Here is a 20,177-nt window from a genome sequence, read left to right as displayed (position 1 = left end):
TTGAAATAGAGCGGAAAATATATATCTACTTTATTAATAAAATAATAAGATAATAAAATAAAGGGAGGGATAACGACTAAAAAACCCGATAATAAACTAGGATTCCTAGTAATATAGCTTAGACTAAAGTAGCAATAAAGATAGGTAGGACTCCCTTTAATCAGAGAGAGGCTATAAAGATAGCTCCTAATAGAATAAGTAAATCGAAAGAAAGAATTGGTTGAACTATTAATCTTAATTGTCCTTGACTATCGAAGTCGATAGTCAGGATAGTCTTAAATATAGAAAAAAAGTAGGTTTTCAGTCCGATTACCTGATCTAGCCCGGAGGGCCGGGAACCCGATACCCCGGACCTATACCGCCGGACCTGAAGTCCTAGAGTTATCTTAAAGTGCTATCCGGCTAGTATACTATCCCCTACTTCATATCTCCCTTTTAAATCTATATATAGCTCTAGCTAATAGATTCAATAACAAGAAAAGGAAAACCTAACTGCCTCCTTTATTCTATTGTCCCTCTGATCCAATAGGGACCTACTATCCTATTCTTATCAAAGGAAGAAAAGGAAAAAAAACGGGGGGGGTATAGTAGGGTAAGTGGTAAGCTAGGTAACGGCCGGGTAACAAGCCGGACGACAAGCTGGTAAGTCAGTCGATAAGCCGGATAACAGAGTAGTCGATAAGCCAAGCAACGGACCGAGTATCGGGTAACGCGTTGGGCTGAGCTACAGCTAGGTAATAAGCTGAAGAAAAGAAAGGACTAAAGAACGAGCTAAGGAATAGACGAAACGATAAGTAGGGTGTTAGGCTGGGTAATAGGGTAGTCGATAAGGCAGTTGACAAGCCGGGTGATAGACCGGATAACGGGCCGGGCAACAGCTAGATAATAAGCCGGGTAATAAGCTAGTAAGTCAGCCGACAAGCCGGACGACAGGGCAGTCGATAAGCCAGGTAACGGGCTGGGTAACGGGCAATATATTAGGCCGAGTAACGGCTAAGCAATAAGCCGGGTAATAAGCCGGGTAATAGGGCAGTCGACTTCTTTATAGCAGGTAGTCTTAGGACCCAATATAAATGCCCCCTTTGTTCTATAGTTCCTAGTACCGGCGATACGGGGACTCTAGGTATAGGTAACTAATTGCCAGGACCCTGAACTCTTCTATAGCCTTATCTAGTTCCTTCTGATTAGAGGGAGAAAGTAGAAGCGGAAGGACTATCGCTTAGGCTTTAGGATCTTCGTCGTCAACTACCTAGGATAGAAGAGACGACAGGCCAAGCGACGGTTTGAACCTCTAGACCCGATCGTTAGGAAGGATAAAACCGTCTATTGCAATCCCAAGAATCCAGTTACAAAAGGCTGAATACCCTAGTACTTCAATCGCCTGTTTCTCCTTTCCTCGGCCGAGGAAGGTAACTTAAAGGCCGTCCCCGATCTTATTCCAGAACAGACTAGCCACTAAAGCCTTTGCTTTAGAGACCCGGGCAGCTAGAAGTCGTACGATAAGGCGGTCCTACTCGGCCAGGGCGTCGACGAGGGCTGAGGCAGTCGATTCGATACGCTTTATATAGAACCGTTGAAGCCTTAGAACAGCGTTATTATCCTAGCAGGTATCTTGGTACTTCTAGTAGGTATAGAGAGTTTTCTTGAAGGTGGGCTAGTCGTCCTAGGTACCCCTGAGATTCTTAATAACGGCCCTAGTATCCGAATTATACTAGTATTCCTATCGTCGAGCCTTATTAGTATCCCTGATACCGAAGTCGTTATAGGTATCTTTAAAGTATTTTAGGTACTTCGTAACCTTATCGCTGTTAAAGAGACCGGTTAGACCAAAGTCCTTAGGGTATAGGAATCCGACGTTCGTAATAGGAGGTATAATAATAGAAGAGATTAGGTCCGTCTGATTAGAGGGGGGTCCGTCTGATCAGAGGGGGGTCTGTAGTCTAAAGACAAAGGTAGCTAAATCGGGGGAGAAAAGAAGAGAAGAAAGAAGAAAGAAAAGAGGAAATAATATAGTAGTCGGTACTATCGCTATTAATTATAAGATAGAAAATAAAATAATAGGATTTTCTATACCTAGGCCCCGAATTATCCGAGTCCTTGGCTCTCTAATACTAGGATACCTAGTAACGTAGTTAATATAGCTAAGAGGATCTTCTAAGTGATCTTTATAAGAAGGATAGTAATTAAATAGCTATACCGCACTAAGTCTACTAGCATTACTCTCAACTCTATAAGACTAGGCCTAATAGCCTATAAATCCAATTAATCGGGCTTAATAGCCGATAATTTCACTAGTCTAGGCCTAATAGCCTGTAAATCCGCTCTAACTGCAACCGACTTCGTCGGATCAGAAGGAAATAAAGATCCTTGACATAATATACCGCTCCTTTCCCAGGAACAATATACGTTATAATAGGAAGACACAATAGGGTCCGCAATCCAACTTAGATCCAGAGCTATACTCCTCCCCGACAAAGCCCCTATTTAAAATAGAGCGGAAAATATATATCTACTCTATCAATAAAATAATAAGATAACAAAATAAAGGGAGAGACAACGACTAAGAAATCCGATAATAAACCAGGATTCCTAGTAATACAGCTTAGACTAAAGTAGTAATAAAGATAGGTAGGACTCCCTTTAATCAGAGAGAGGCCGTAAAGACAGTTCCTAATAGAGTAAGTAAATTGAAAGAAAGAATTGGTTGAACTGTTGATCTTAATTGTCCTTGACTATCGAGGTCGATAGTTAGGACAGTCTTAAATACAGAAAAAAGGTGGGTTTTCAGTCCGATTACCTGATCTAGCCCGGAGAGCCGGGAACCTGATACCCCGGACCTATACCGCCGGACCCGAAGTTCTAGAGTTGTCTTAGAGTACTATCCGGCCAGTATACTATCCTCTACTTTAATAGGCCGGACTATAGTCGAAGTTATTAGCTAGGACCTTATAGAGTATCCCCATTATTTGAGCTATAATAATTATAGCCTGCTCTTCTATAATAAGGTTTTTCCTATATCTATAGATAGAGTGAATATTAGGGGATAATTCTAGCCCGAAACTACGTATTTTAGCCTAGAATTAATAAAGTTATAGTAGTTCGAAGATAGAGGGTAGTATTTAGAAGATATATAGTAGGACGTAGTTGTATCGGCTAAAGTAGGGAGTATAACCTAACTTTTTAACTATAACTATACCTTCTAACTTTATTACAAATTTCTTATATAAAATATAATAAAATCTCTTTTAAAAGTAAATTATATTATTTTTATATTTAAAACCTTTAAAAAAGATTTTAAACTTTTAATCTAGAAAGTTACTATAAGATATATTAGAAAGTAAAGAACTCTCTTTTATTACTTTATATAGAATAAGATAGAGATATAGAAGATTAGGACTATTTAGAATATAAATAGAGGAGATACTACTTCAGTAGTTTAAAGTAGCTAATATCGAGTAGCTAGAGTTTATAGGAAGAGTATAGAAGTATATAGAGTATAATAATATTATTTTACTAGTAGTAGAGTTCAAATTCGGTTAAGTAATAACTTTTATAACTATCGAGAATTAATAACCGGTATCTTACTCTTTATATACGATACTATATAGAAGTTAAAGTACTTGATTTAATCTAGGTCTACTATATTAGTAGTCTAGCTATTCTCGGTAGTTATAATATACTAGTTAGCTAGAAGGTTGTATTTAGTATATTAGTTAGTAAAGTATTATTATATAGCTAAAATAATAAATAGTAGGATAGCCTAGCTAAAGGTATTAATACTTTAGATTACTATCACCTATTTACAGTTACTAGGTTAGGCTAGTATTACTTTACTATAGCTACCCGAGGTCGTAACTACTATATCTATATAGATAATACTCTATTATAAACTCTATCTCGTCGAAGTTATAGATATTATTATCTAGGATACTATGCTTAGCTTTAATATTCTATATCAAGGTAAACCACTTATTAATAACTTTTAGATCTTTATATTTAGCTTTCTAATAATCGTATTTATATATAAACGATATATAGAATTCTATTTGGTATTTAATAAATCGATATACCTAGAGTTTACTAATAGAAGATAAATTGTATATATATAGTAGTTAGTTAACTATATCTTCTATACTATTTAAGCTTAGAGGAAAAGCTTATATATATAGCTCGACTATGTATTGAATAATAGCCTCTTTATTATAAGGCAGAGGCTAGTACTGCTTAGTAGTATCTAGGCCTATATCCTATCAGAGATTAGAGTTTAGAGGTTATTATATACGTCTCTAAAGACCCCTCAGATTTGTCTTTAGAGGACCTTTATTCAATTAACTATCACTATATTTGTTATATAGAAAAATCAAAAAATAATTAAAATTCGTTGTTTTCTAAGAAAGCTCTGGATAAGAGTATATAGAAGTACCGAAATATATAACAGGAAGTAGGCTAGTACCCGAAGAAGGTTCTAGAATTCCAGAGGTTATAGGGATCCTAGGATCTAGACTACCTAGCCTAACCTGGTATTAAACCTCGTAATAATTACCTAGGACTGAATTGAAAAAATAATACCTCTATTATACCTCTTAACCAATCAGAACCCATCGTACCTGTCATTATATCCATCGGGTCCATCGTTATACCTATCATTATATCTATCAGGTCTATCGTATCTATCCTATCCATCGTCGTATCTATCAGATCTATCTTATATAACTGTATTATATCTATCGTAATGTTCGTCCCTATTATCTTCGATAGGGGTATTATATTTAATCCGGGTATTATTAGGGCGGTCAGAAAAGTCAGGGCCGTCGTTAGAGTAGTCGGGATAGTCAGGGCTATCGTCAGGGTAGTTAGAATAGTTAGAACTATTGCTAGAGTAACTAGGATAGTTAAAGCCGTTAGGGCCGTTAGTACTATTAAGGTCGTCAGTACCGTTAAGATTATTGGTGCCGTCAAAGCCGTCAGGGCTGTCGAGGTAGTTAAGGCTGTTACAATAGTCAAGACCGTCAAGGCCGGGATATCTATCGTAATACCTATCGTAATACTTATTCCGATTAATAGTATAATATTTAATAGGAACACGATCTCCAGTCCGGGTAGGCTAGGCCGAAGCCGAAGCCGCGACCTGAACTATAATATTATACAGGAATTCCGTCAACTTGTTTATCATCTAGGCTAATATCAAGACTATAAATTCCTAGTATTCCTTTAAACCCTAAATCCTAGCTTAGAAGTCTACTGGACTCTCTATTGGTTGTTATTACTAACGTTATTATTGATAACGTTATTATTATTAACGTTGTTACTAACAACGTTATTAGGCCAGGTAGTAGGTTTAAAAGATATACCCGATTAAGAGGTATCTCTTATCGAAAGTCTAGCTATAGTAGTTACAGATATATAACTAGGCTGTATCTAACTATACACCTATTAAAGTCGATTACTAGGCTAGCTAGGTAGGTAAGGTAGGCCGGGCAGGCGAGGTTGAATAAGCTGTCGGATCGGATCGCTAGGGCGGCTAGGTAGGTAAGGCCGACTGAATTATCGGATCCGATCGCTAAGCCGGGTAGGCGGGCAAGGCCGAAATCAAGTTTAACTAAGCCAGTCGGGTATATAAGGCTGATTGAACTTAACTACATTCTAGGGATTCTATTAAAAAAAAAAGAAAAGAAGATAGTATCTAGGAGTCCGGCCGGGCAACGACTAGCCTAATAAAAGGGTCGTCGGATTAGATAGGAAAGTCGCGTATATTCATATATAGGATTATATCGTATATATTTATACAGGAGATTCGTTAGGTTCGAATTCAGCCGTCAGGCTAACCTAGTAGTAGGCACCAGTTATTATATAGGAAAATGAAAAATAATCAAAATTCGTTGTTTTCTAAGAAAGCTCTAGGCAGAGCGTACGGAAGCACCGAAATATATGACAGGAAGTGGGCCAGTACCCGAGGAAAGTTCTAGAATCCCAGAGGTCATGGGAACCCTAGGATCTGGACTACCTGGCCTAACCTAGTATTAAACCCTATAATAATATCGTACTTTATTATAGATTATACTAGTATTTATAAAGTACCTATCTCAGTATTAAAGTTAATACTCTTAAGATTACTAGTTATAAGATTACAATAGAAACCCTATAATACTCCACTTCTAATTGAATAAACTTCTTTACCTTAGATATAGTAATCCGTTATATAGGCTTCCCGGTACGATGCTGACCTAGGGTTCTATTATCGACTCTATAAATCTTAGCGACAGTTTATTTACTTAGATTTTTATTATTTTGAAGTACTTAGAGGGTTAAGATTACCTAGCCTTCTTTTAAAGTACGGGGTATCTTATAAAGAGGGGGAATATTATTATTTAAGTATAGAGATATCGTATTATATAGAAAGTAGGTTATATACTAATATAGGTTACTTATTATTAGTATTATTTTATATATTAATAGAATCTAATAAACTCTATAATTAAATTCAGTTCCGGTCTAATTACTTTTTCCTCTTTTCTATTTAATATAATAACCTTTTTATTAGGCTTATTATTACCTAATATCTATTCAATTTAATAACTCTTTTACTAGATTTATCGTTACTGACCTAGCTCTTAATACTTCTTTTTTATTCTTTTCTTTTCTTTAATAAATCTCTAGAATATAATTAAATTCTATTAGAAAGTAAAGAGCTCTTTTATTACCTTATATAAAGTAAGATCAAGATATAGAAGATTAGAACTATTTAGAGTATAAATATAGGAGATAGATATAGCTATTTAACTTTTAAATATAGAAAGTTGTAATAAGGAATAAACTTTGGCCTATAAGTCTAATAATAATAGATTAAATAATAGAATCGCGATTCTCAATACAAATCAAATATATAAACAATATTTCAAAATAGATATAATTGATTACATATTTAATTATATATACGATAGTACTTACAACAGTATTCTCGTTATATTATCCTACTAAAGTCTAAGATTGAAGACGAGAATAAACCTCTTTTGTACCTCTACTTTCCTGTAGAGGACTATAAGAATCTAGGTCTATAGATATAAGTCTCAATATACGGATTGTTAGGATCCGAGTATCTAGATTATACTTAATTATAACTGATTATACTAGATCGTCCCAGATTATAGTCTTCTAGATTAGTTATAGTAATCTAAATAAGGCTATAGTAGTCTAGATTGATTTGATCTAAGCTATTATAATATTATCTAACTTACTATAATATAAGTACTCTTAATCCAGCTCTATAGTTCTAGATTTCAATACCCTAATCCTATACTATAACATATTAAAAATATTTCTAATATCTTTAGACTAGTAAAATTATTTATAATATATAATAAATGTATTTATATAGTTAAAAGGATATTAATTTAAGATTAAGGTTACAATTCTTTTTATATTATAGAAACTTATATATTAATCAAATATATTTAATAAGATAAATAATACCTATTTAATATCTTGATCATCTAAAGATATCGTACGTTAATTGTTACGAGGTTTAGTACCAGGTCGGACGAGGCAGCTTAGATCCTAGGGTTCCCGTAACCTCTAGGATTCTGGAACCTTCTACGGGTACTAGCCCACTTCCTATCCTATATTTCGGTGCTCCCGTACGCTCTACCCAGAGCTTTCTTAGATAATACAAATTTTCTTATATTTTTGAAACTCTATAACATTAATATTCTCCTTCTTCTCCCCCAGTTATTACCCTAACCCTAGACTCTAGAAGACTCAGTTATACTTCCTAGTAAAACTATATATAGTAGATCCAGCGTACTATCCTTCAACCAAGTGGTTACTGACCAAGTGGTCAAGCGGTCTGTTTACTTAGGTAGAAACCGATGAGGCTCCTGGTTCGATTCACTAACAGAGACTGCTCTTTAGGGAAGAAAACTTAAAGATGTCGCTCGTTTCCACCGCTCGAACGTCCGAGAGCGGTCGTAGGGTTGTCACCCTCTACACTGGCCAGGCCGCCGTACGCCAGGCTATGAAGCAGTACTGCATCAATGTACGAAACCGCCCCCCCCCCTCCCTTCCCCCTACCCCCTAAGGCTAAGACGTACGACTAATATACAAGGGATCTATAGAACAAGCAGAAGACCCTCTAGGAGAAGAACTCTGTGGACGTGGAGGTGTACGATGGCAAGGTGGATGTTAGCAAGGTGATGGTCCGGCCCAGCTACCTAAACGCGGTCCTGATCCAGAGCCGGGGGCGTACGGGGGAGGTCTGCCTGGACTGTAGCCGCAACCCCGTACGAGGCCCGTTCCTGGAGTGTCGTAGGGCCAAGGGCCACTTCGAGGGCGCGTGCGGCAACTGCAAGTGGCGTGACCATGGGGCCCGTTGTACGCTGCGGAACCCATATGAGCAGGAGTCGGACGACGAGGACGAGGAGGAGGAGGAGGAGGGGGCTGGCCGTACGATTGAGGCGGGCGAGGAGGAGGGGTCGGACGAGGTGGAGGAGGAGGAGGAGGAGGAGGAGGAGGAGGAGGCGTACGAGGAGGAGGAGGTAGAGGAGGAGGGTACCTGGGAGACCTGCACCAGCTCGGACGACGAGTAAATACATATTATAAGGAGAGAAGGAGGGACAATCCAAACGTACGTTGATTTTTTTTCTTATTTATTTATTTATTTATTTATTTATTTATTTTCTTCCCTCCTAACCTTTTTAATTTATTAGTATACTTATAATTATTATTGTTTAATAGCTTATAATCTTTTTTATTATAATAATAAGTCTCGGATTTATATAATTCCGATCTAAACTTTTAATAGATTATTACCTATTTCCTTTTTCTTTTTTATTCCTTTTTTTTTTTTTTAAATAAGAAAGATAAAAAAAAAAATTAATAAATATTATATACTAGTTCGAGTCAGAGGGTTAGGGTTATAATATAAAAGTAAAGTAAAGTAAGAACTTTATTTTTTAATTTTATTATTTAGATATTGATATTAATATTTAGGGTTAGGGTTTAGGGTTGGGGTTAGGGTTACCTCTGATCAGGGTTCGGGTTATAATGTATATAGAGTTAGGGTTAGGGTTAGGGTTAGGGTTATCTAGGGTTAGGAGTACCTTGGGTTAGGGTTCGGGTTAGGGTCTAGGCCTAGTAAAGAGTGCCGGGAGAGCGAGGGTTCAGAGAGGGGGACGAAGAGCGCCCGGGGGGGGGGGGGGGGTTAAGGTTAAGGTTAGGGTTAGGACCCCCAACCCCAACTAACCCTTTTTTTTTTTTTTTTTCCCATCGGATTCTACAGGGGTACGGGCTTCAACGGAGTCTACCCCCCGGTCGGCTCGCTTCGGGGGTGGCACGGCCCTTTTTTCATCGGAGTCCAGTGGACTCCGATGAGGAATACGAGTTAGGCTAGGCTAGGCTAGTTATAAATAATATAATAAGGCTAGGCTAGGCTAGAGACCTGCCGTCGTATAAGAGCGCTATACCACCTAGGAAAACAGATATCAAGACTGCAATCAAAGGAACCACTAGTGAACAGTCAGCAGACCTCAAAACCAACCGCATCGAAGAGCACCTACCTAAGGTAAGCAATATGATGTAACCAACTCTCATATCAACGTTAGTTAATAACGCCTCTAACCCTAATACCTTGGAGTCGGCGAACTGTAATGGGTTCTCCTCCGTTAGACCTACGTTACCAGAAGGTCTTTCCCCATACAAAAGTCGCAACACCTCCTCCTTGTTCGATATTTCTTCCAGCCCCTCTATCCAGCTGCTAAGCGACCACACCTTTTCCAGTCCTATATCGCACCCCGTCACTATGTTGGCCGAATCCACCGAGCCTATTGCCTTCACCTAATCCAGGCACAAGCCTTAATTAAGTCTCACCCAACAAGAGGATGTGGGGTTCGTTGACATTGCCCCTCTGTCGTCTGCAGGATAACCCCAAAAGCGAAACTCGGCTCTGGTCTTATCTACCAAGTATAAAAGCGAGACGGTAAATCCTGACTCCGCCCTGTCGACGCTCCATATTAAAAAGAACCGCTGAACTGCTACGACGAATCCCATATTTCTATATCGAAGTGATAGTTCGTTGCTTCGCTCGAGTACAACCTGTTGGAAGAGCCACTGGGAAATTAGGTAGTGCTGCCAGACGCTGAGCTCGATTTTGCCATATTTGGGAATGGTGGTGCTGCTGGTGGCGATCTTGGAGTCGGGGGCAGAGTCTGCATCAGCGCCGGCACGAGGGTCAGTGTCAGAGTCGTTGACATCGTGTCGCAGTGGGTAAATAGGCATGATCGTCGTTCGCGTTCTCGAACTTAGGAGCCCCCGATCGAAAAGAGCGTCCAGGATCGGCCAGTTGACCTCTACTTCCTTAATTTGGCGGGCGAAGACCGCATACGCGAGAAGTACCCCTTTCGCAACGCTCTCTGAAGTTGTTGCCTCCTTCGTGGCCCACCACACTGGATACCCGTGATCGGGGAATATAAATGCACAAATGTGTAACGCGCTGTTTAGAAACGTAACCTCGAGACTCTTTTCCTTGCCCGGCCCTTCCTGGTCGCTCGTGACGAGGGCTATCATTTGCCAAGTGTTGCTTGACACACTATTATACAGAGGAAGCCAAATTTGGGAATTAATGGACCGCGCCTGTAGTTTCGCCCAGACTTGCTTGTTGAGAGTGGTGTCCAGGATGGCGTCTAGCGAGCGTAGGAAGGTGAACGGCGCGTGGTCGAGCCCATGCTCTTGCCGCATCCTCACAAAATCGCTGAAATTTCTGCCTCTGAAATCGCCCTGCGGCGGATCGTAGAAGAACTCAAGCCGGCACTCAGCTAGGATGAGCTGAGAAAGTGCCTCAGCGGCGCTGTAGTCAGCCAAGGCGGATTCCATTTCATCCTCAATGTCTTCTCTCTGGAGAAATTCGGGGATTGATCGATGAGCGTAATCGATTTTGTTCCTTGCCGGTTCGACAAGCCCTTTGCACCAGCCATTCACGCGCTTGCGACCGAGTTGGATACGTTTTTCGTATGTCATGCCATACATACCCGTCTGCGCAAAGTCGTCCCGCTCGGCGAATGTTTTGTTGTCGTCGTATTTATCGAGAAAAGAATAAGCGAATAAAGACACTGGCAGCCCGCATAGCGTTGATAGGGGCAGGATGGCCAGCGTCTGGTAGGCCCTCTTGCGATCTGACTTGCTGAGAGATTTGAGAATATGCTCGTAAAGGTCGTCCAGTTCGTCAGGCAACGAATCCACGACCTGCATCAGACCAGCGGGGTCTTCCCCATTCTCCAGCTGATCGCGCATCTGCTTCACCACCAGGGCCACCCAGAGAAAAATGCCCTCAGCTTTATCGATTATAGCCCCAACCAGTTCTTGGTTAGCTTTTTTGTCTGATATATCATCCAGCTTATCTCGAGCGTAAGCCTCCATGTCAAACCTCGTGAGTTAGTGAAGTCGAAGTCTCTTATCGGCTGAGAATACATTCATAAAGACATTGTACTCTCTGCTAGAGACGCACAACTTCACGTCTTATGGCGCAGTTGTTGTCCAGCTGGTCAACAGCTTCACCATCTCCTTGTGGTCCTTTTGGGCCGTCTCTTGGTATTCGTCGAGGCCGTCAATGAAGAAGCAGAAACAGTGTTTGGACAGACTCGTGGTTCTGACGAGGCGAGTGAAGGCGTTCCGCACGTCCTTCTCAGAAATAAGAAATTCTGTCTGAACCTGCCAAGGTGCGGCCCTAGCATCTTTCCACAGCTCAGGCAAAACCTCAGATATCAGCTCAGGGCGTGACTTTAGAACATCGTGAAGAAGAGAACGGTAGAGTCCGTCAAGCGACTTCTGCTTTGGTGATCCCGGCCGCCAAAAGAAGAACTTTGCGACCACGAGATCTCTGCTACCTATGGAGTATGAGCATCACAGCTGTTGCGACTAGTAATAAGTGGAGAAGTGAGGGAATGCCTACCGGCCCATTCTCTGAGCTTTGCCTGTGTTCTAGGGTGATCGCCCAAGTATTTCATCAGCGTCGATTTGCCGGATCCCAGCTTCCCAGATATGTGAAAGACGCCCTCTCCCGAGGAAAGCCATGTTGTAAATTTTTCCCTGGCGGCATGTTTCATCTCATCCTGCTGCTTAGATGCGGTGTCTTCGTCCACTTCGGAGGACCCATTGCTTAGTTTGTAAGAAGCATCACCCACGTGTCGCTCCACATCATCTTCATGAAGAATCCATCGGAAAGTTTTGAAATGCGCCTCATCCACCATATCAAAGCGGCCATACATCCCTTCGAACGCAAGACTTTTCACTATGCGGTCTTGTATAATGGCTAAGAAGGCGTTTTCTTGCACATTCACGAGACGACGGATTTGCTCCTGGGCTTCGTCGCTAATGCCTGCGATCTGGACACCCTAGCTGAGATCTTTAACACTATTACGGAGTCGCTCGAGTTTGGCGGCGTCGCTCTTGGCTGACTGGACCAGTGTGTCGATTGAGGTCTTGCTGAGAAAAGCCAGTTGCAGATCGAGCTGGCTGCGACAGTGGTCCAGCCGCTGTTCCAAGTCTGCCCTCTCTTTTTCGTGCACCTTGTTCTTTAGTGCGGACCACAGGCTCTGGCTCTTGGACTCGGCGTCTTTGGGCTTGATCCGGTATAGCAGCTCGACCAACTGGGTTGACAGATCGCGGCATTCGGTAGCCAGCACGCACAGCTGTCTCTCCTCCCCAGCGAGCCGGGAGTCATCGGGTGGGAGCAGCCTAGCGACAAAGCGTTTCATCTCGGCCGCGATGGCCTCGCGGCTCCGGTTCTCGTCCAAGTTGCCATCGAGCGATCTGTGGATCTTGATGGCGCCGTTGACCAGGCTCGTGCTGAAGCTGATGAAGGCGACGACGCCGGATGCGAGACCGAATGCCGTGACGGGATCCATGGAGCCTACTCTGCGGTTGCGCTGGCATGAATCAATAGTTTGGTGAGAACGCAGTTGCAGCCGCCGACATAGATTGTGCTATAATGTTTGACAGTCGATCGACTCAGCCCCGAAGCGGGGCGTTATTGGTAGCCTACTTCCCCTCCTCTTTCTCCAAAACACGTGCACTCTGCACGTCTTCTAAAGGGGATTGGTGGGAAGTTCTCCAATTGGGGTTACAGGATCAGAGAAACCCTTATTGGCCTTTGATGTCGCGTTTGCACAAGGATAAATAAAATACCTACAATCAGTCCTGTGATACTGCAGCCCTCGCCTCACCGCTTTTCGTCGCGAGGTTCTGAAATTGTCGGCACTAAACCTAGTTAGCTACTAATCCTACTGAATATTTCAGATATTAGCATCTCATGCTAACAACTTGAAAGCCCAGGAAGGATGTGAGATTATGGATGTAACGGTGAATATTGTGGATTTCCCAGATGGTTTCTGAGGGAATGCTGTGGAACTAGTGATAATCTAATTGCAACGGAGGATAGTTTCTTTGCACAATGGAGACTTAAACCCTTCATGCTGGCAGGTCTTAATTTCTTCCATTTCCAGGAGTGTCTTCCATTTCCAGGATAACCGGGAGCCATCGGGGCACTGTTGAGTGCACAAGCCAACTCAGACATTTCAGACCGCCGTGGGAGGACACCATCATTTTGGGCAGCGAGCAAGGGTCATATAGGCGCTGTGGGGCGCTATGAGGCTTCTGCTTACCCGCGGAAGGATGGCGGAGGAGGACCTTGGAGGGTTGGGAAGCGAGGACATCCATGACATGATATCATTGGCTGCCAGGCAAGAGCATGACAATGTGCTGCACATGCTGTTTGGGGAGCACTTCCGGCGTTCAGCTGCGCCTATGCCAGACGCCTATCTACACCAAGCTGCAAAGCATGGGTGGGCTGCTGTTGCCAAATTTCTCATCGAGAATGGTATCCGAGTCGACACCAGACTGTCGACGCTGAAAAACGATCGATACACACCCTTGCGTGTGGCAGCCCAGCATGGCCAAGTGGAGGGCGATTGCTTCTCGGAGTCTAACCGAGCCATCAACCATACACTTCCCTATCTGCCTAGGAACTCTCCTGCTCCTTCACCTCAAGAACCACTGGCTCCATAAACTCGGACGAGAAATCCTTCTTCCCCAACGGCACCCCCCTGTTTCTGAGGATGGCATACGCAATGCTCATATGGAAAAACACATGCGGCACCACCCAGCCCAACGCATACCCCTTTACTATCTCCACTGGCTCTAACAAGTATATATGGACACAGAACACTGCTGAAGGATCAGGTCTTCAATACTCACCCTACACGAGACAGTACACTCGGGACAGCTGCAAATCGGATGGTATACCTTCTTCTATTTCATCGGTACGTAATATTGAAATCCAAATAGGTTCTGAGCTAAGATCCCTAGCATTGTGGCAAGCCGGCTGAAGCGGGAAGTCCATTATCTGGCATGACAGAGGCGACCCAACCAGCCACCGGCGAAGGGTTCAGAAAACGCGGACCCGACACTTTAGTTGAAGCCGGAGTCTCCGCCGGCGAGGAAAAAAAGAAGAAAGGTGGGGTGCAAAGCTACGACTCATGGTGGAATTGAGCTGTTTAAACTGAGGGTGACATTGGAAGCGCTATCTTCAGAGAGCCACGCAAACAGGAATCCCCGTACAATCGTTTGAGGCCTGAACCCCAGCATCACTGGTTTATCCAGTACAAGCGCGCGTTCGGAAGGGCCCAACGGCATTTTGACGAGGTTGGCTAGGAGCCTTACGATCTTGTGTGGGCTGAGGTTCGTACCGAATCAAGGGCCGCGATGATGAAGAGATGATCCGAAGTATAACCTGACAAATCCGGGCCAAGCGAGCGGAGCGCGACAAGAGAATCAGGAGCGAGTACCGCGAGTTTTACTTCCACAACCGGCCAACATGGGATATTGAGCGACAGGCCGTACCCGACGAAGAGGAAGACTACGTCACTCCAGTTATCGACCTCCACATCGCCGAACGTGCCGAGCTTGCTGAGCTCCTCGTTAATCAACCGGACGGCCTCGCTGGGGAAGAGCTTAAGCAACTACGTGTTCAGGCCGTCAAGCTTATGGTAGCCCTTTGCCACAAGCGGGAAACGGCAAAACGGAGGACCCTTCGAGAAAGAGCGTCTGCTGACGTTCGAATTAAGGAGGAGTCTCCCGGACCGGACCCATTTCCGCTACTAATGGAGAGAACGCAGTGTCCGCGTTGCATTGGGGATGAGGGACAGTCGTACGAAGAACGTACATTTAGGTACTGCCGGCCGGCAGTCATGTATGACCATTTCGACAGGGAGCATGTGAAGGAACTATACGGCGCGAAGCAGATCTCTTGCAGCCATCCCAAGTGCAATAGAGAGTCACTGGAGTTCAAGCACTTGGACCATTTCAAGAGCCATGTAGAGAGAGTACATGGGGTGAAGTTGAGGGTATGAGTATCTCTATGGGGCTTTGGTGTTGCTTTCTGTATACGCTGGGATTTCATCGACCTTGTTCATGATCTTCGAGGATAGGAGTATCGCTAGATTATCCCAGCCGTGTCGAATGCACGGCGGAGGCAATACCGAGAGGGACACTGAGGTCGCTGCTACTTGCCTTCTCGCGGAGGAGTTTGAGGTCGCTGTTAGAGCTGCGCAGGTCTGAGATACATTAAATCGAACACAAGTCCACCAGTTTTTTTCACTAGATGAAAGTTGAGCATACAAACCCGAGCGGCGTAACAACAAGGCTCGGAGCCAACATCGCAGCACCCCTCGGAAATGGGCATTTACCGCCCACCTGCCCGCAAGTTGCATGCATGGTAATGCACCAAGTGTGGAAATTAATCGCCTTGTCAGTCCTAATGCTGAACCCAACATGGCAAAGAGCGCACAGATAGTGGCCGTCAAACGCCACCTCCTATTGGGTGCGGATGACAAAAATGGGCTCAGGCAGGGTCGCAGCCCGCTGTAATAAGCGCCATTGACGCTCGGTATTGAACGCCACGAAAGATGCCGAAATGACGGCCTGGCTCTGAATTATATCTAAGTAGTTGCCAGACCACGCTACAGGAGAGTCGACTTCTCAGAGTATCCCAACTTCTCGGCAGCCAAAATGACAAGGCAACGACGGCCCAAGCATTTGCCGGCGCTTCTATGGACCTCCCTCTGCCTCTTCGCCGGGCGCTCTGCCGCCGAACTCCGGTACCAGTACGCGAGCGCGACGTGCAAAAACGAAACGGTGCCGGGCCAAGCCGTCGTCTGCTGCAGCGGGGACTGCCTCGACGGGACTACCATCTTCGACCAGGGGCTGTGCCGAAACGTCTTCGATGCGTGCCTCGACCCCGGCACGCCGCTGAGCTGCGCCAGCAGCCAAGTGTTTGCTCTCACGGCGTCCGAATCGGTGGACGCGGGTCTCGGCCTCTGCTACCTCCCCGTCACCGGCTGCATCTGGTCCTACACGAAATACACCTACAGCTGCTGCGACTGTCCCGCCGGCTTTGTGCCCGTGGCGTCCGCCTGCACCGACCGGTCGCGCTCCTTTTCGGATCGCTGCGTCGGGTGCTCGCAGCCGGACGAGAAGATCGCGTTCGACGCCGCCACCCAGGCCTTTGTCTGCAACGGCCCGTCGCTGGTCTGCAGGGCCGCCCAGGCGGCTTCCACGGCCGTAACAGCACTGAGCCTCCTGACCACATGGGCCGGCGCGCTGTGTCCGGTGACCACCCCGAAAGAGATGTTCGCCTCGCTGCTGGGGAGCATCGACGCCGTCATGCAAGCGATCACCAAGCCCAGCAACGGCGTCCTCGGAACCAAGTTCAACGCCGCCTCCTCCGTCATCGTCGCCTTCAATACCCTGGCGCTGGGGCTGGCTCTGATCGCCGGCGCTGGGGTCGAACTTCCGGTCGCCCTGGCCGCCCTGCCAGTGCTGTTCACGCGGTTCTGCAGCAGTGTCGGATCCGCCAGCGCCGTGCTCTTCATCGGAGGCAAGGCCGTCGAATTGTTGGACGCACTGAACTGTCCCCCGTCCCCGTCGGCCCCGAAGAAGCAGCGCTCCGTCTCGTTGGAGCCCGCGCCTGTTGCCTTCCGCGCATCACCCGCCCGCCGAGACGGGGGCCTTTTCAACCCGTGCGCCGAGTTCGTGGCCCTGTTCCCCGACGACTCCGGCTCGGTGGCCGCGACTGTCGGCGCCTGCAACGACGTGGCCTCGTACGACGCGGCGTCCATCGACGACCCGGACGTCGCCGACGCCATATCGACTCTCCAGCAGGCCTGTGCGAGCCTCCAGGATTCGAACCAGCTCAGCGTCATGCAGGATCTGGTTATCCTGCTGAGCGCGCTGGAGGCCGCTATCCCGTACTGCGACGTCGACCCTGCGTCTTCCAGCTCGGCCGCTGTTTCGAGCGCACTGCCTTCCGACTCGGGCGTTCCCACGAGCATACCGCCTTCTAGCTCCCTCGCTCCTTCCAGCGCACCACCTTCCAGCTCCCGATATCCTTCCAGCGCACCGCCTTCCAACTCAGGCGTTCCTCCAAGCATCCCGCCTTCTAGCTCCGTCGCTCCTAGCGCGCCGCCTTCCAGCTCGGCCGCTTCTTCCGGCGCACCGCCGTCCGACTCAGCAACCCCCTCAAGCATCCCGCCTTCCTCTCCCGCTTCTTCGAGCGCCCCGCCTTCTAGCTCGGCCGCTCCTTTCAGCGTACCGCCTTCCGAATCAGGCGCTCCCTCGAGCATACCGCCTTCCAGCTCCTCTTCCAGCGCACCGTCTTCCGACTCAGCGACGCCCTCAAGCGCAGTGCCGAGCGCATCGCAAGGTGTTTTCTCCTCCTTCTCCCCCTCCGCCGCCGCATCGTCATCCACAACGTCGGCCGCCTCCACCTCCACGGCGTTGTCGTCCCCACCCCCCCAGAGCACGACATCGCGGACGGGCGGCTGTCACCGCAAGGCAGAATTGCGAAAGCGTCGTCAACACTAGATTTTGAGTCGGAGTCTTCTTGTCAACGTCCCGCCAGGAGTTTGACTTGATACGCTTTGATGTTGAGCAAAATAAGCCGAGAGGAGATGGGGCTTGTATGAAAAGGGTGGTGATGTGGGTGGATTATTGGCAATGCCCCCTGAGTCAAGGACACATCCATTGTCAGAATATCAAGTAATACCCATCCGCAATCATTATTCCGGGCCCAGTTCTCCTGCTTCGGTATTGTTCGTCATCTACCGACTTCCGCACTTAAGATTTGAATTCTGGTTTTTTTTCAGCATAGTTGACTCTCCTTTTCCAGCCCCACAATGTCCTTGTCTTCGGCCTCAAGGATAACTTGGTCTGCCCAATATACGAGATCAAAAGCGTAGGTAAGAGCGAGGAAGAAGCCAAGGATTACATCGGTAATGATAGACTGTTCCTCAGTTAGGATATGGGGCATCTAGTTACCTCTTACTAGGTAAGTCAATGTGCCTTCAGCGATCGATCCAACTGGGTGCAACATCTGGCCCTTGACCACCATTCCCTTAGCATTTGGAAGGGTATAACATACCCCTTGTGCCTGTGTACCATGTAGGGCTTCTGGTGCTTGTTTTTTTTTTCCTGGCGGCTCAAGCTCCAATCCACTCAACGTGAATCACCTATAAACGAGTAGACCCCGGCATCGGACTCGCCGCCCCCCCCCCCCCCCCCCCGAGCTCTGCAGCACAAGCTGGATCAAGTCACTGATCCGAGTCCGCAGCTCGGCCTACTTCGGCACGCTCCCCGCCTCGGGCACCAGAACATCATTGATCACAACCTTTGCCCCTGTCTTCAAGTAGGGCTAGGGAACGGAATTGGTTGATTCGAGTAACGGGCGCCGTAACTTGTTATACTACATCGCCAACAAAGTCCAGCATGACAAAAAGCAATTCCATCTTACATGAACCTGACATGTATTGAAAATCGAACTCAGACTCACGCAACCATCTCTCCCTCTCAGGGATTTCATTCTCTTACCATAACTACAAGCAGCAAAACCGCCTCATAGCCATTCTCAGCAGCCTATAACCGCGGCATTTGGCCTTGAAGTTGTTAAACGCATGCAGCCGTTCGGTCCGGCATGTGGAGGTCTTTCGCTGGCTGCTGGTCTGTTTGGCCACGTGACAGAACAGCAGTTGCTAAAATTAGTGCCAACCAGACCTGACCTGATTTTAGGCTCCTGCACTAGCCTTTTCTTGAGCATCGGATTAAAGTTAGGCCGATAAGCTTCGGAAAGAGCGGCTCATTTGCGATCCTTCCGAACGGGCTGTTGGGCCGCTGCAACCTGCGGCAAGTCCATTTCCCCTGCCACATTATCAGAGTAATGATCGGACCCGCCTCACGCGGCTCATTCCGTAAAGCAACGTCATCGGCTCCGCAAAAGATAGCTGATTAATCGTAATCATGACGAACTGGTCGACAACACCGTACCCCAGCCGCCAGACTTGGAGGGTACGGGGTGAACCCCCCGATTTCGACACACATGCGCTAGCCGATGCTCTCCAACGTCACCCGAACTACGACGGACAGACACAATAGGCACGCAGGACAGCGGCGATAGTGGGATCCACGTCCGTACCTTAGCATCTGATCTGCAATCCTCCAGTCAGGTCACAACCCTCCACTTCCACAATCTCCCCACGCGGCTAGGTACACTTTCACAGAACGAACTGACAGTTAATCTGGATACACCTTCTGAAAATACACAAGCTAGTAACAAACGAAAACTCGAGGCCACGAAACTGACAATAGACCAACATTTTGACGAACCGGAAGCGGTTTAGCAAGAGATGGAATGACATAGCCATGACCTAGGAGAACCCAGCCTCCAGAGTATCCCGCCCAACCCGCGGGCCGACCCTAGGAGTGACTGATAACCAAAATTACGACGGGGACGCGTTACTGGTAACTGTACGACCCGGCAGCGGCCTGACTGGTAACGGCATCTACGCTCCCGGGTGGTGACTAGTAACCAACCTACTAGCATAGAGATGACTGGTAGCCACATCTACACTTAGGGCGGTTACTAGTAACTATATGTACGCTTGGGGCAGTTACTGGTCACCGTATATACGGCTAGGGTAGTTACTAGTAATCACATGTCCGCATCTACGACTTAGGAGTAGTTACTAGTAACTGCCCGCACCTTTATAGATGGTTACTAGTAGCCATAAATCCGGGTTACCAGTCACTGTATAGCCGTGTTTGCAACAGAGATAGAGCGCTTGGGCTCACTTCGCACGCTA

At 46.2% G+C, this 20,177-nt stretch overlaps 4 protein-coding genes across 4 annotated transcripts; 1 reads left to right on the top strand and 3 right to left on the bottom strand.

Moving 5' to 3' along the window:
• Nucleotides 1-10,004: 10,004 nt before the first annotated feature.
• MFIFM68171_11334 (uncharacterized protein) lies at nucleotides 10,005-11,406 on the bottom strand (the record flags this gene model as incomplete). The annotated part of the gene is made up of 2 exons (XM_071066753.1): nucleotides 10,005-10,025; nucleotides 10,087-11,406. 2 exons carry the CDS (start codon nucleotides 11,404-11,406, stop codon nucleotides 10,005-10,007), a joined length of 1,341 nt encoding a protein of 446 aa, XP_070922854.1.
• Nucleotides 11,407-11,505: 99 nt separating this feature from the next.
• Nucleotides 11,506-12,254, bottom strand: MFIFM68171_11333 (uncharacterized protein; the record flags this gene model as incomplete). The annotated part of the gene is made up of 2 exons (XM_071066752.1): nucleotides 11,506-11,873; nucleotides 11,939-12,254. 2 exons carry the CDS (start codon nucleotides 12,252-12,254, stop codon nucleotides 11,506-11,508), a joined length of 684 nt encoding a protein of 227 aa, XP_070922853.1.
• A 126-nt stretch (nucleotides 12,255-12,380) lies between these two features.
• Nucleotides 12,381-12,893, bottom strand: MFIFM68171_11332 (uncharacterized protein; the record flags this gene model as incomplete). The annotated part of the gene is made up of 1 exon (XM_071066751.1): nucleotides 12,381-12,893. The coding sequence occupies one exon, from the start codon at nucleotides 12,891-12,893 to the stop codon at nucleotides 12,381-12,383; it is 513 nt and encodes a 170-aa protein (XP_070922852.1).
• Nucleotides 12,894-16,053: 3,160 nt separating this feature from the next.
• Nucleotides 16,054-17,907, top strand: MFIFM68171_11331 (uncharacterized protein; the record flags this gene model as incomplete). The annotated part of the gene is made up of 1 exon (XM_071066750.1): nucleotides 16,054-17,907. One exon carries the CDS (start codon nucleotides 16,054-16,056, stop codon nucleotides 17,905-17,907), a length of 1,854 nt encoding a protein of 617 aa, XP_070922851.1.
• Nucleotides 17,908-20,177: the final 2,270 nt, after the last annotated feature.

This window comes from Madurella fahalii (genome assembly GCF_045866475.1).
Source record: "Madurella fahalii IFM 68171 DNA, scaffold_6, whole genome shotgun sequence".
In the NCBI taxonomy this organism is placed as follows: domain Eukaryota; kingdom Fungi; phylum Ascomycota; class Sordariomycetes; order Sordariales; genus Madurella; species Madurella fahalii.
This window is presented reverse-complemented; position numbering and strand designations above follow the sequence as displayed.